The sequence below is a fragment of the Heterodontus francisci genome, chromosome 3 (genome assembly GCF_036365525.1).
Source record: "Heterodontus francisci isolate sHetFra1 chromosome 3, sHetFra1.hap1, whole genome shotgun sequence".
NCBI lineage: Eukaryota > Metazoa > Chordata > Chondrichthyes > Heterodontiformes > Heterodontidae > Heterodontus > Heterodontus francisci.
The window spans coordinates 33003795-33018683 of NC_090373.1; the positions used below are offsets into that span (position 1 = coordinate 33003795).

A 14889-nucleotide genomic window follows, 5' to 3' on the forward strand; every position below is an offset into this window, starting at 1 on the left:
TTTACCTGAGGATAATAAATTTGCAGGGCTATAGGGAAAAGGTGGGGGAGTGGGACTAAATGAGTTGGTTTTGCAGAGAGCTGGCATGGACACGGTGGACCGAATGGCCTCCTTCCGTGCTGTAACCATATTATGATTGTATTCTATGATTTTAAACATATAAAATGCTCTGTAAAGGTAATTTGATTTAGAGATACAACACTGAAACAGGCCCTTCGGCCCACCGAGTCTGTGTCGACCATCAACCACCCATTTATACTAATCCTACACTAATCCCATATTCCTACCACATCCCCACCTGTCCCTATATTCCCCTACCACCTAAGTATACTAGGGGCAATTTATAATGGCCAATTTACCAATCAACCTGCAAGTCTTTTGGTGGTGGGAGGAAACCAGAGTACCCGGCGAAATCCCACGCAGACACAGGGAGAACTTGCAAACTCCACACAGGCAGTACCCAGAATTGAACCCGGGTCGCTGGAGCTGTGAGGCTGCAGGGCTAACCACTGCGCCACTGTGCCGCCCGTAAGTTCTTAAGTGCACAGGAAAATAGTAATAATGGAGAATAATTACAGTCTGTACAACGAGCAGAATTTGCAATACTCCGAGTATTTGGTCAGGTTCATGCTGATTGGTGCTGGTTACTGTCGGTGCAATGCCATGGGCAGTTTCCTCGTGCACGCGCTCCGCCGTCAGTCCCAGGCGCACCCTGATGTGCGCGCACGTCATCCGACGCGCCCAACCTACACAAACGTCACCAGGCGTACAGCGGGGTTCGCGCGCACGTTACCAGTCGCCCTCCTGCTGGCGCGCACGTTACCAGTCGCCCTCCTGCTCGCGCGCACGTTACCAGTCGCCCTCCTGCTCGCGCGCGTACAGGCGACACGACCGCTTCCGACGAGGTGAGCGGGCACGTGACCTACCGCGGCTGGGAGCTATGGAGACGGAAGCGGGCAGTGCGCGTGATGGGAAGGCGGATGCGGGCTGAGCCGGTGAGGACTGCAAGATGGAAGGATCGGCTGAGGAGGATATCCAGCCGCTGCTTAGCAGGGAGCGGAAGAGAGGTGCGTGAAATCGGCCCCCGGGTTATTTGAAAGGGTCGGTGTTGTGAACAGAGGATGCCAAGAGTCTTGATTGTTTTCCAAAGCTGCGGTTGCTGCCTGTCCAGTTCAAGTCCATTTTTTCTGGAGGGCAATATATCCGATTCTCTAAAATGTAATCTGGTCACAAAAATCTTTCTCTCCCCTTGAAAGATGCAGCAATACGCTACCAACCATTGTGTTGTCAGGGGAAAAGAAATGAGTGAAGCGTCCATTCGGCCCTTCCTACCTATGCCGGCTCTTTGAAAGAGCTATTCCAATTAGTCCCACTCTCCTACTCTTCCTCCATAGTTCAGCAAATTAGTCTCCTTGTACTTGGTAAATTCCCTTTTGAAAGTTATTCTTGATTCTGTTTCCACAGGCATTCCAGATGGTTAGAACTCTTTCTTTGGTTACTGACCCTCCTGTCATTGTTTCGCCCTATCTATCCCATCAAAACTGTTCATGATTTTGAAAACCTCTGTTAAATCTCTTCACCTTCTCTGCTGTAAGAATACCTCTACTCCCAGGAAGCTTCTCTGATCTCTCACAGCCATTAAGTCTGGTGCTCAAAATTTGACAATACTCCGGCTGAGGCCGAACTGACTTATAAAGGCTTAGCATAACTTCCTTGTTTTTATATTCTTTTCCTCTATTAAAGCCAAGGATTCAATATGTTTTTTAAAAACTTGTTTTGCCACCTTCAAAGATTTATATATGCGAATCTCCCCCCCCCCAAAAAAATTTGTCTCAGTTCCTGCCTCATTTAGTTCCATAGAAAATTACGGCACAGAAGGAGGCCATTCAGCCCGTCGTGTCTGTGCCGGCCGTAACAAGTGCAGGAAGCAAATCTGCAAAAGGAAAATATCTGGTTCTACATTTTTATTTGGGTTTATGTTCAGGTGCTGAATGTTAGGGAATCAATAACAGACTTATAATTGCTATTCAGCCAGATGAATTTTTTAATTATTTGTAATAGCCAAGCTATTGATAAGATAACAAAGTAAGGGAGTTATGTTGATTTCATTAGCCAATAGTAAAGAAGCTTTTTAATTAGTAAATTAATTTTCTCATTGATTAGGGACAAGTTCAATTAAATTCTTATATGGAATTCTATTTCAACTTTTTCTAATCATGTCATATCGAAGCAGTGGATTGTCACAAAAGGTGTGAAAATTTATAAAACGGGAACGCTTGTAATGAGTATTTGGATTCATAAAGGCCTCAAACTGAGCTCTGAACTGTAATGTGTTCAAATCCCTAATTAAACCGCCATCAGGCGTGGTTCTAAATACAATGTTTAAAGTGTACGATTGAGTACATGCTTAATAAATCTATGACACTTGATCTCAATGTTCAAGAACTTTATAAAAACTATCATGTAAAACTATGACTATGACATTTTGTTGTGTCAGGGAAATCACCCTTGGCTTTGAATTTGGTCTGCAAACCCAGTTCTGAATCTCTCAAAGCTACTCTGTCTTCATGGTATAAGTTCCAATACAGCATTTGCATGATGGAAATGCAACATATATGAAACTGTTCATTCAGATATTAAAAACATTAGATTAATGGTGTGTTGTTAGTGCCAAAACTAGCTTCACTGTCAAAGTTGTGAAAGCTAGAATCAGTTAATTCTGAAAGTCTATGGAAGTCACAGCCACAACAGGATGTTGTACTCTTGTGGTAGCCTCCGAAAGTAACCATATTTCAATCTGGGATTACTGATTTCAGTTCTAAAAGTGTTGAGATGAGTTTCACTGTAATGTCTGTTTTTTGTCCTCCAGGAGAGCAGGTTGAGAACAATGGAGGCAGTGTGGCCTTAACAGTTTAAAAAAAAAAGTGCAGGTACTGAAGGGGCTAGAAGAGAATCCAGAAAAAATTTAATTTAAAAGACTAACTGATGAAGTAGAAAAATATGGATAGTCCACCGATTAATTTGTATGTAGACATTGCTGGTTTTACCATACCAGAGCCAAAATATGCCAGGATTTCACATTTTTGCCTACATCTCTAGCTCGTTTGTTATATTAGAGGTGGTATGCCATGTAAGATTTATATATGTTCTTCAAATAACTATTTTCAATATTCCCTCCAGTATCAGCTTGCTGCTCTGCTCGATACAACCTGGCGATTTTGGCCTTTTGGGGATTTTTTGTTGTGTATGCACTACGTGTGAACCTCAGCGTGGCAATGGTCGAGATGTTAGATAATAATGCAACTTTATTGAAGAACGAGAGTATTGAGGCATGTCCAACACATTCCAATTCTACTCCTCAAAATAATGTGAAAAAGGTACGATAACGTTTAGCAGTATCTCCAACTTGTACGTCCAGATGTAATACTTACAAGTATGTATTGGTAAACATTATTAAAAATGACCAAACCATTTAGCGCAGAAATTGTTTACAATAGGTGTTTAGGTAATCTGTTTTTGTATATCTAATGTTTCACAATTCCGCATGGTAATGTTATGCTGTGAGCTGCTGCTGCTCCAACCTGGCCCTGTTGTGTAGATGTCCATGGCTGTATTACTGGCTTGATATTCTTGGTCACTTCTGCAATCTGTTTACAATGCTGGTACTCTGAATTCTCTTGAGTTATACTGTGGGACAGAATTCAGAACATTAGCAGCAGCACTGAAATGACTGTATGTATGCAGTTCTTCAAAAGTCACTATTGCCACTTCAGAGTAATATACCTTTGTGATTGCTGGACTGGGCAGCTATTTATGATTTTCACTGTCGGTGCTTTGTCTCCAGACACAGAATAAACCATTTCTTGAGTTGAGTCTCTGCTACAAGAGGAACTAGTGTTTCATAAATCAACCTCGGGTGGGGTGTATTCTGCGGCAGCGCGAGAATATAAATACAGTATTAGCAGAGCTGCATTAACACAAGCTAACTTCAAGATGGCTCCTGGGCTGGAAGCTCCCTAGGAAGCTCCCTTGCTGTTCAACTCTATCCATGGCCATCTGCTCCCATCCCTAACGTTTTCTCCCCCAATCTGCCCTCTTAAACTGTTTAAATTCCCCTGGCTCTTTAAATCAGTTCATTTTAGCCCTATCTAAAAGTTAACAGTTAGTTTAGTCTATGTTACCTGGGCCCACTGCCCTCCCCCAGCCACACCTGCTCTTTGTTTTCTCAATGAAATTGATCCGGATGAAACTGACGAGCACAGCTGCCGATACTTTAATCTCCGATCCTGCTGTCTTCACAGTCCAGAGTGTCTGCAGCCACGGCATGCGGTAAGTCCATTGAGGTGAAGAAGGAGCTGCGGGACCCGAGAGAAGTCCTGTGAAAAGGTGCCCCGAACACCCAAAACATCCACGAACGGCCCCCCCGGCCGCAACTTCAAAGCGCCCGCGGGAGATGGCTCGGAGAGCATCTGCAGCGCACTGTCGGCAATGCTGCATGCCTTTATTTAAACCACTGCAAAAAAAAAAACCCCTTAGCAAATGTAATCACCTCTAAGTCTGCCAAATGATGCTTCACCTCCCGAAGGACGTGGATGAGCTTTCCGGACGTCGATGGTGGGCACTGAGGAAATGGCTTATTACCTGCACCAGATTCCACCCCCCCTTTACCCCCCTTCCACCCCCCCCCACCCCCGTCCCCTTCCCTGCTCCACCCTCTCAGCTCACCCCCTCACAACCCCGTCCCAGCCCGCCCCCCCCTCGCACCATCTTCACCCCGCACCCCCTTCCCCTGCACCCCCCCCCCCACCCCCTCCCTCTACCCCTCCCCCTTGCATCCCCTCCTCCCACCGGCACCATCCTACACCTGTGTAGGGGCCCCAACAACCCCACTGCCTTGTGGGCGTCTCGGGAGAGACCAAGGCTAAGGGAGTAAACCCTAACAGAAAATCCGGAGCGGAACCCCGTAGGCGGTCATGTGTCACCTTTGGCATGTTTCCGGCAGTTCCTGCAGCCATACTGGTGCCAAACGTCGTGTCCTGCACTCCTTTGGACCCCACCAGAAAGGCCGAGAGGGGGGTTTTGACGACTGGGCAACTCTCAACCTCCATAAATTTGCCCAGGCATGCGCCATGGAGAGGTCACTCCATAGTTGCCTCACAGCGACTGAAACAACACGGAAGGCAGCAGTTACGGGTTATAAGTCCAGATAAATTGGCGTAGAAACTGGGCGCCACGGGTTGCCTTTGTCGGTGGGAGAGGTCATTGCACCTCACTGGACAGCTACCGCCCGCCTCAAACCGGGCAGCCCCCGGTCAATAAGGTTCTGTCCCGCCACAGTCTGCCTGCTTCAATGGGTGCTTGGAGCTCAGGGTCATTGCCCGAAAGGTGGACTGATACACCGCACCAAACAACATGAAAAAAGGAAAGAAGGTACCAGCCCTTCGCTTTGCAAGCTGGAACGTCAGAACTATGTGTCCTGGCCTGTCGGAAGACCTTACACAAATCAACGATTCTCGGAAGACCGCCATCGTTAACAACGAGCTCAGTAGACTCAATGTAGACATTGCAGCACTTCAGGAGACTCGCCTCCCCGCGAGTGGCTCTCTAGCAGAGCAAGACTACACCTTCTTCTGGCAGGGCAGGGATCCTGAAGAACCAAGACAGCATGGAGTGGGCTTCGCCATCAGAAACTCCTTGCTCAGCATGATAGAGCCTCCCTCAAATGGCTCGGAACGCATACTGTCCATCCGACTGCTCACCACCTCTGGTCCAGTACACCTACTCAGCATCTATGCTCCAACACTCTGTTCCGCACCTGAAGCTAAAGACCAGTTCTATGAACAACTCCATAACATCATTAGCAGCATCCCCAACACCGAACACCTATTCCTGCTGGGGGACTTTAATGCCAGGGTTGGGGCCGACCATGACTCATGGCCCTCCTGCCTTGGGCGCTATGGCGTTGGAAGGATGAATGAGAACGGGCAGAGACTGCTTGAGTTGTGTACCTATCATAACCTCTGCATCACCAACTCGTTCTTTCACACTAAACCCTGTCACCAGGTTTCATGGAGGCACCCAAGATCACGTCGTTGGCACCAGCTAGACCTCATTGTCACAAGGCGAGCCGCCTTAAACAGTGTTCAAATCACACGCAGCTTCCACAGTGCGGACTGCGACACCGACCACTCCCTGGTGTGCAGCAAGGTTAGACTCAGACCAAAGAAGTTGCATCATTCCAAGCAGAAGGGCCACCCGCGCATCAACACGAGCAGAATTTCTCACCCACAGCTGTTACAAAAATTTCTAAATTCACTTGTAACAGCCCTTCAAAACACTCCCACAGGGGATGCTGAGACCAAGTGGGCCCACATCAGAGACGCCATCTATGAGTCAGCTTTGACCACCTACGGCAAAAGTGCGAAGAGAAATGCAGACTGGTTTCAATCTCATAATGAAGAGCTGGAACCTGTCATAGCCGCTAAGCGCATTGCACTTTTGAACTACAAGAAAGCCCCCAGCGATTTAACATCCGCAGCACTTAAAGCAGCCAGAAGTACTGCACAAAGAACAGCTAGGCGTTGCGCAAACGACTACTGGCAACACCTATGCAGTCATATTCAGCTGGCCTCAGACACCGGAAACATCAGAGGAATGTATGATGGCATGAAGAGAGCTCTTGGGCCAACCATCAAGAAGATCACCCCCCTCAAATCTAAATCGGGGGACATAATCACTGACCAACGCAAACAGATGGACCGCTGGGTTGAGCACTACCTAGAACTGTACTCCAGGGAGAATGCTGTCACTGAGACTGCCCTCAATGCAGCCCAGCCTCTACCAGTCATGGATGAGCTGGACATACAGCCAACCAAATCGGAACTCAGTGATGCCATTGATTCCCTAGCCAGCGGAAAAGCCCCTGGGAAGGACAGCATTACCCCTGAAATAATCAAGAGTGCCAAGCCTGCTATACTCTCAGCACTACATGAACTGCTATGCCTGTGCTGGGACGAGGGAGCAGTACCCCAGGACATGCGCGATGCCAACATCATCACCCTCTATAAAAACAAAGGTGACCGCGGTGACTGCAACAACTACCGTGGAATCTCCCTGCTCAGCATAGTGGGGAAAGTCTTTGCTCGAGTCGCTCTGAACAGGCTCCAGAAGCTGGCCGAGCGCGTCTACCCTGAGGCACAGTGTGGCTTTCGTGCAGAGAGATCGACTATTGACATGCTGTTCTCCCTTCGTCAGATACAGGAGAAATGCCGTGAACAACAGATGCCCCTCTACATTGCTTTCATTGATCTCACCAAAGCCTTTGACCTCGTCAGCAGACGTGGTCTCTTCAGACTACTAGAAAAGATCGGATGTCCACCAAAGCTACTAAGTATCATCACCTCATTCCATGACAATATGAAAGGCACAATTCAACATGGTGGCTCCTCATCAGAGCCCTTTCCTATCCTGAGTGGTGTGAAACAGGGCTGTGTTCTCGCACCCACACTTTTTGGGATTTTCTTCTCCCTGCTGCTTTCACATGCGTTCAAATCCTCTGAAGAAGGAATTTTCCTCCACACACAAGCCTATAAAGTCCACACCCTGGTCAAAAAAAACACACCATAAACTTGAACAGAGTCATCAGCAGGTTATGGTATTTAAAATGCATGACAACAGTGACTGGAATTTGATGGTCATGCAGCTTTGATAGTCAAAGTAGTTTTGGCACTGACACCCTGATGACGGTTACGCTTTGCACCGTATGGCCCCACGGGTAGGAAGATAAGGTCGGAGAAGCCTGTGAACAGTGTGTGTCATGAAAACCCCACATGCCAGATGGAAAATATTAATTTCATCAAGTGGAACTTTGCCTGAGTCTTTTACTGGAAATTGTTACAAACAACTTTAAAAGGAACAGCTAGCAGCCAAGATGGCCATGGCATGTGAAAACCAAAGGGTTAGACTGGAGACAAACATGATTGACTCATCCTAGCCAGAACAATGGGATGCTCTCTGATTCAGTTACCTGAGATAACCTCATCAACGTGGTCGTCAAGAGCCATTGACACTCATTGACTTTGAAAGAGCAAACCCCCTACCAAGTATTTCTGGGCAGCCTGAGGGGAGAGCCTTGAATTTCAAAGAAAATTGCAGAAGAACCTTAAAAACACAAAGAGGTGGTCATATCATGTGACTGCTTGTGCAACTCTGGGAGATTGAGAGTGGTGACTCAGAAGGCAGACTGTAACTGAAATTGATCAAGGGAACAGCTCTCTCTCTCTCCAGTAGAGATCCAGAGAGCCTCAAGCTGCAGCTGGCGAAGCCAAGTCTACAGATCCTTACAACCAACAACTGGGATACAAGCAAGTCTGCAATGTGAACGTGGCCCAGTGAGGACTTCAGGACTACAATTTCTACTAAAGACTCATTGAGACTACTGAACTGTATTTCAATTCCATTTATTACAGACTCTACTCCAACCTCCCAGCTCTCTTTTCATCTCTGCAATCTATTTGTGTGTGTGTGGCTCTTGTGTGAATGGGGGCGTGGATACGTAGCGTATGTTCATAATTTTTAACTGGTTTAGAGTGATGATAAACTTGCATCTTTCTTGTTTAAGGTCAAGAAAACCTATCTGGGTCAGTTGCAATTATATTAGCGGAACAGGAGCAAGTGCTCACTGAGGTGGTAAGTTCAATCACTGTGTTAAAAAGGATAAACCCTGTTGCGGTCAAACCAGAGAAGGGCGAAAGGGGAGCCCAAGACTCCTTCCTCACCTGATCGTAACAAGTGGGAAAAGTGGAAGATCTTGTTGGAGCTTTCTAGCAGGGTGGGAAGAGATGGTGGAAGGGCTTCCAGAAGCTTCTGTAACTGCTCTTCATAAAGTTGGATATTTAATCTACAGGCATTTTATTGCACGGATGACAGGTGGTTTTGCAGGGGAAGGTCCAAATGTTCTGAGCTCAGGGCCCCAAGTATTCTTAATGCATCCCCAAACATTTCCTGTTTTAAATTGAAGTAGCAAGTGTTTATTGCAATGGAGAGCAGCTAGTGCATTTAGCAATCTACTGACTGAGAAAACTGAAACAGCAGTGTGGAAGCTTGAACATACTGCTAGGACCAGGTTTAGGGGTCCCTCTTGGCCTTCGCCTGGTCTTAGCATAACCGGGTATAATTTTTTAACACACCGTGTTTTGAGCTCCTCCTTGGTGAATCCTTGTTCACCACTTTCCAATTATAAGGCAAAAAAATGAGCACAAACAAGCTTTCTTAGGTTTAGAAAATAAAAATGAAATTTCTTAAAACTTAAATTCTAATTTGATTAACTCCTATGGATACAAGCCGCGCCACATGCTCGCATGCATACGAGATACGCACATGCAAATAGAGACAAAAGAGCAAAAGAAAAATAAAGTGAAGAGATTTGAGGCAATATCTGAAGGGTTTCTTGTTGCTTTGCTTTGAGCTCACTGTAGAGTTCTTGCATGTAGGTATTTCTTGCTTTTGGTTGGGGCCCAGTATTATTCTTAAACCTTGTTCACTGTAGGAGACTTTTCTCTCTTGTGGTTCGTGTGTCTTCAATGGATTCCAAAGATGATGAGAGAAGACAGGAGAGAGATGTTCTCAGTGAAGGAGCTTTCTGTCTTCAAAACACTGTTTCTCCAATTTAAAACTCAGTTCAAAACATTGCAACAGCCAGTTAATCATGTGACCACGTCTGTTCTGTGTATTGGGAGCAGGGACTGGTTCCTTTGTTCCAACACTGTCTGCCAGGATGCAAAGATGTCTTTCCAACTAGGGCCTGGCAACTCCTTGTAATAGGCCCGCTTTTCTTCCCAGCAACAATTTGAAGTTTAATGTGCCTCATTCTTGGCAGGTGGGGGCCTGCATGACAATACGAACATAGGAGCAGAAGCAGGCCATTCAGCCTGTCGAGCCTCCTCCGCCAGTTAGATCATGGCTGATCATCTACCTCGATGCCATTTTCCCATGCTATTCCCATATCCCTTGATGCCATTTGTATCCAGAAATCCATTGATTGAGCATGTTCAAGACAGTAATGATTGAGCTTCCACAGTCCTCTAAAGATTCACCACCCTCTGAGTGAAGAAATTCCTCCTCATCTCAGTCTTAAATGGCCTAGCCCTTATTCTGAGACTATGACCCCTGGTTCTCGACTTAGCAGCCAGGGGAAACATCCTATCTACATCCAACCTGTCACGCCCTGTAGGAGTTTTGTAAGTTTCAATGAGATCACCTGTCATTCTTCGAAACTCTAGCGAGTGGAAGCCTGTGACCAGTGGTGTACCACAGGGATCGGTGCTGGGACCCTTGCTGTTTGTAGTGTACATTAATGAATTAGACGTGAATATAGGAGGTATGATAAGTAAGTGCGCAGATGACATGAAAATTTGTGGTGTCGTAAATAATGAGGAGGAAAGCCTTCGATTACAGGACGATATAGATGGGCGGAGCAGTGGCAAATGGAATTTAATCCTGAGAAGTGTGAGGTGATGCATTTTGGGAGGACTAACAAGGCAAGGGAATATATAATGGATGGTAGGACCCTAGGAAGTAAAGAAAGTCAGAGGGACCTTGGTGTACTTGTCCATAGATCACGGAAGGCAGCAGCACAGGTAGATAAGGTGGTTGAGAAGGCATATGGGATACTTGCCTTTATTAGCCGAGGCACAGAATATAAGAGCAGGGAGGTTATGATGGAGCTGTATAAAACACTAGTTAGGCCACAGCTGGAGTACTGTGTACAGTTCTGGACACCACACTATTAGGAAGGATGTGATTTGCACTGGAGAGGGTGCAGAGGAGATTCACCAGGATGTTGCCTGGGCCGGAGCATTTCAGCTGTGAAGAGAGAGTGAAAAGGCTAGGGTTGTTTTCCTTAGAGCAGGGAAGGATGAGGGGGGACCTGATTGAGGTATACAAAATTATGAGGGGCATTGGTAGTTAGATAGGAATAAACTTTTTCCTTAGCAGAGGGCTCAATCGCCGGGAGCATAGATTTAAGGTAAGGGGAAGGAGGTTTAGAGGGGATTTGGAATCTGGAACACAGTGCCTGAAGGGGTGGTAGAGGCAGGAACCCTTACAACATTTAAGTATTTAGATGAACACTTGAAACATCATAGCATACAAGGCTACGGGCCTGATGCTGGAAAATGGGATTAGAATAGTTAGGTGCTTGATGGCCATCACAGACACGATGGGCTGAAGGGCCTGTTTCCATGCTGTATATCTCTATGACTCTAATACAGGCCCAGTTTCCTCAATCTCTCTCCATAGGACAGTCCCGCCATCCCGGGAACTGTCTGGTGAACCTTCATTGCACTCCCTCTATGGCAATAATATCCTCCCTAACGTAAGGGGACTAAAACTGCACACAGTACTCCAGGTGTGGTCTAATCAAGGTTCTATACATTTGAAGCAAGACTTCACGACTCCTGTACTCAAATCCTCTTGCAATAAAGGCGAACATACCATTAGCCTTCCAAATTGCTTGCTGTACCTGCATGTTTGCTTTCAGTGACTTATTGACAAGGACACCCAGGTCCCTTTGTACATCTACGCTTTCTAATCTCTTACCATTTAAGAAATACTCTGCACATCTTTTCCTTCTACCAAAATGGATATCCTTACATTTTTCCACATTCCATCTGCCCACTCACCAATTCTGTCCAAATCCTCTTGAAGCCACTTTACATCTTCCTCACAACACATTCTCACTTAGTTTTGTCTCATCTGTGAACTTGTAAATATTACATTTGGTCCCTACATCCAAATCATTGATATATATTGTGAATATCTGGGGCCAAGTACTGATCCTTGCGGTACCCCACTGGTCATAGCCTGCCCATGCGAGAATGACATGTTTATTTCTACTCTCTGTTTTCTGCCTGTTAACCAATCCTTAATCCATGCCAGTATATTACCTCCTATCCCATATGCTTTAATTTTGCAAACCAACCTCCTGTGGGGGACTTTATCAAAAGCCTTCTGAAAATCCAAGTATGCTACGTCCACCAACTCCCCTTTATCACTTCTGTTAATAACATCCTCAAACTCCAACAGGTTCGTCAAACATGATTTCCCATTCATAAATCCATGTTGACTATGCCCAATCAGATCATTATTATCCAAGTGTCCATTTATCACATCCTTTAGAATAGATTCTAACATTTTCCCTATTAATGTAGTTCCCTGTTTCTCTCTCTCTCCCTTATATAGTGGGGTGACATTTGCTACCTTCCAATCTACAGGAACTGTTCCAGAATCTATAGAATTTTGGAAGATGATCACCAATGCATCCGCTATCTCCATAGCTACCTCTGTCAACACCTGGATGTAGAATATCAGGTCCTGGGTAATTATCAACCTTCAGCCCTATCAATTTCTCCAATACAACCTTCTTATTAATACTAATTTCCTTCAATTCCTCATTCTCCCTAGTCCCTTGGATCTCTAATTCTGGGGGGTTTCTCTGCCTCTGAAGACAGACACAAAGTAATCATTTAGCTTCTCTGCCATTTCTCTATTCCCCATTATAAATTCTCCTGACTCTGCCTGTAATGGACCCATATTCGTCTTAGCCAAACGTTTACTTTTTACATACCTGTAGTTCCTTTTTATGTTTTTTGCTAGTTTATCTTCATATTCTATTCTCCCTGTATCAGTTTCTTGGTACTTCTTTGCTGTATTCTAAAATCCTCAGGTTTATTACTATTTCTGGCAACTTTATAGGCCTTTTAATCTTATACAATCCTTAACTTCCTATATTAGCTACAGTTGATCGCCTTTACTTTTGTGGTGTTTGTGTCTTGAAGGAATGTATAGTTGCTGTAAACTATGTAATAATTCTTTGAAGACTATCCATTTTGTATGCACTGTCATACTTTTAATATATTTTCCTAATCCACCTCAGCCAATTTGCCCCTCATACCTTCATAATTTAATGCCCCGGCTTCAGATTGAACTACCTCACTTTCAAACATAATGTAAAATTCTATCATATTATGGTCACTCATCCCTAAAGGTTCTTTTACAAAAAGATTATTAATTAGTCCTTTCTCATTACATGATACTAGATCTAAAATAGCCTGTTCTCTAGTCGGTTCCTCAACATACTGCTCTGGAAAACCATCCCTAACACGCTCCAGAAACTCGTCCTCCACAGCATTAGTGCTCGTTAGGTTTACCCAGTCTATGCTGCTGCTCCAGCTCAGCACGTCAGCAAACCTTCAAAGCAGAAACACTTCCAGTGATAAGTACATTCTTCATTATTTGTACGTAACTTAATACAATCCCGTTCACCTTGGGAGATGGAAAGGGTGGACCGAGAAACATTGAGGCAACATTTCAAGAATTTCCATGGGAATTTGGGGTCACAGTTCGTCTCCCAATAGGAAACTTTAGAGTCATACCATTTTAAGTTATGTAACTTTGGCAGTCAAACTAGTTTTGGAAGTGACACCCTTACAGGATTATTTTCTTGCTCAAATATTTCAGAGCACCTGTCGTATGGTTAATACTATGCAGATAGGATGGCTTTGATTGATGGAGCTTGATTTGGAAGTATAAATGTACTTAAATATTAATTTGAATAGTATAAATACTTCAGTAAAGGTGTCAATGCCAAAATTACTTTGACTGCAATAGTCCTACAAATTAAAACAAACTGTTTCCTAGTGGGAGAAATACAAAGGCAATTTCTCTGTCATAGCAGGATACTTTACTCAACCATGGGACTATTCTTTTCAAAAGCATCTTTCAAGATGGATTCTATATCATCTTGTATGACCAGGGAGAAAGTAACAGCCCTATGAATATTAGGGAATAATATTACCTTACAGAGAGCTTAATCTGTTTTTTTTATTGGGATGTGCATCGCTGGCTAGGCCCGCATTTATTGCCCATCCCTAATTGCCCTCAAAAAGGTGGTGGTGAACTGCCTCCTTGAACCGCTGCAGTCCATGTGCGGGTATGTATACCCACAGTGCTGTTAGTAAGGGAGTTCCAGGATTTTGACCCAGCGACAGTGAAGGAACAGCGATTATAGTTCCAAGTCAGGATGGTGTGTGGCTTGGAGGGGAACTTGCAGGTGCTGGTGTTGCCATGCATTTTCTGCCCTTGTCCTTCTCGGTGGTAGAGGTCGTGGGTTTGGAAGGTGCTGTCTAAGGAGCCCTGATGCTTTGCTGCAGTGCATCTTGTAGATGGTACACACTGCTGCCATTGTGCAGCGGTGGTGGAAGGAATGAATGTGGATGGGGTGCCAGTCCAGCGGGCTGCTTTGTCCTGGATGGTGTTGAGCTTCTTGAGTATTGTTGGAGCTGCACCCATCCAGGCAAGTGGACAGTATTCCATCACGCTCCTGACTTGTGCCTTGTAGATGGTGGCCAGGCTTTGGGGAATCAGGTGAGATACTCGCCGCAGGCTTCCTTGCCTCTGACCTGCTCTGGTAGCCATGGTATTGAAATGGCTACTCCAGTTCAGTTTCTGGTCAATGGTAACCCCCAGAATGTTGATAGTGGGGGATTCAGCGATGGTAATACCATTAAATGTCAAAGGGAGATGGTTAGATTCTCTCATTGGAGATGGTTATTGCCCGGCACTTGTGCGGCGCGAATGTTACTTGCCACTTAACAGCCCAAGCCTGGATATTGTCCAGGTCTTGTTGCATTTCTGCATTAACTGCTTCAGTATTTGAGGAGTCGCGAATGGTGCTGAACATTGTGCAAGCATCAGTGAACATCCCCACTTCTGACCTTATGATTGAAGGAAGGTCATTGAAGCAGCTGAGGATGATTGGGCCTAGGATACCACCCTGAGGAACTCCTGCCATGATGTCCTGGAGCTGAGATGATTGACCTCCAACAACCA

General features: G+C 45.3%; 1 protein-coding gene across 2 annotated transcripts in view; it reads left to right on the forward strand.

The window, feature by feature from the left end:
- The first annotated feature begins 885 nt into the window (after positions 1–885).
- Positions 886–14889, forward strand: part of slc17a5 (solute carrier family 17 member 5) — a 67457-nt gene continuing 53453 nt past the window's right edge. Inside the window, exons 1-2 of one of the 2 annotated variants that reach the window (XM_068021095.1) lie at positions 886–1067; positions 3181–3377. In XM_068021095.1, coding sequence (XP_067877196.1) covers positions 1010–1067; positions 3181–3377 — 255 coding nt within the window. In that variant the 5' untranslated portion in view covers positions 886–1009. The remainder of the gene's footprint in view (positions 1068–3180; positions 3378–14889) is intronic. The other variant, XM_068021085.1, reaches the window with a different exon arrangement.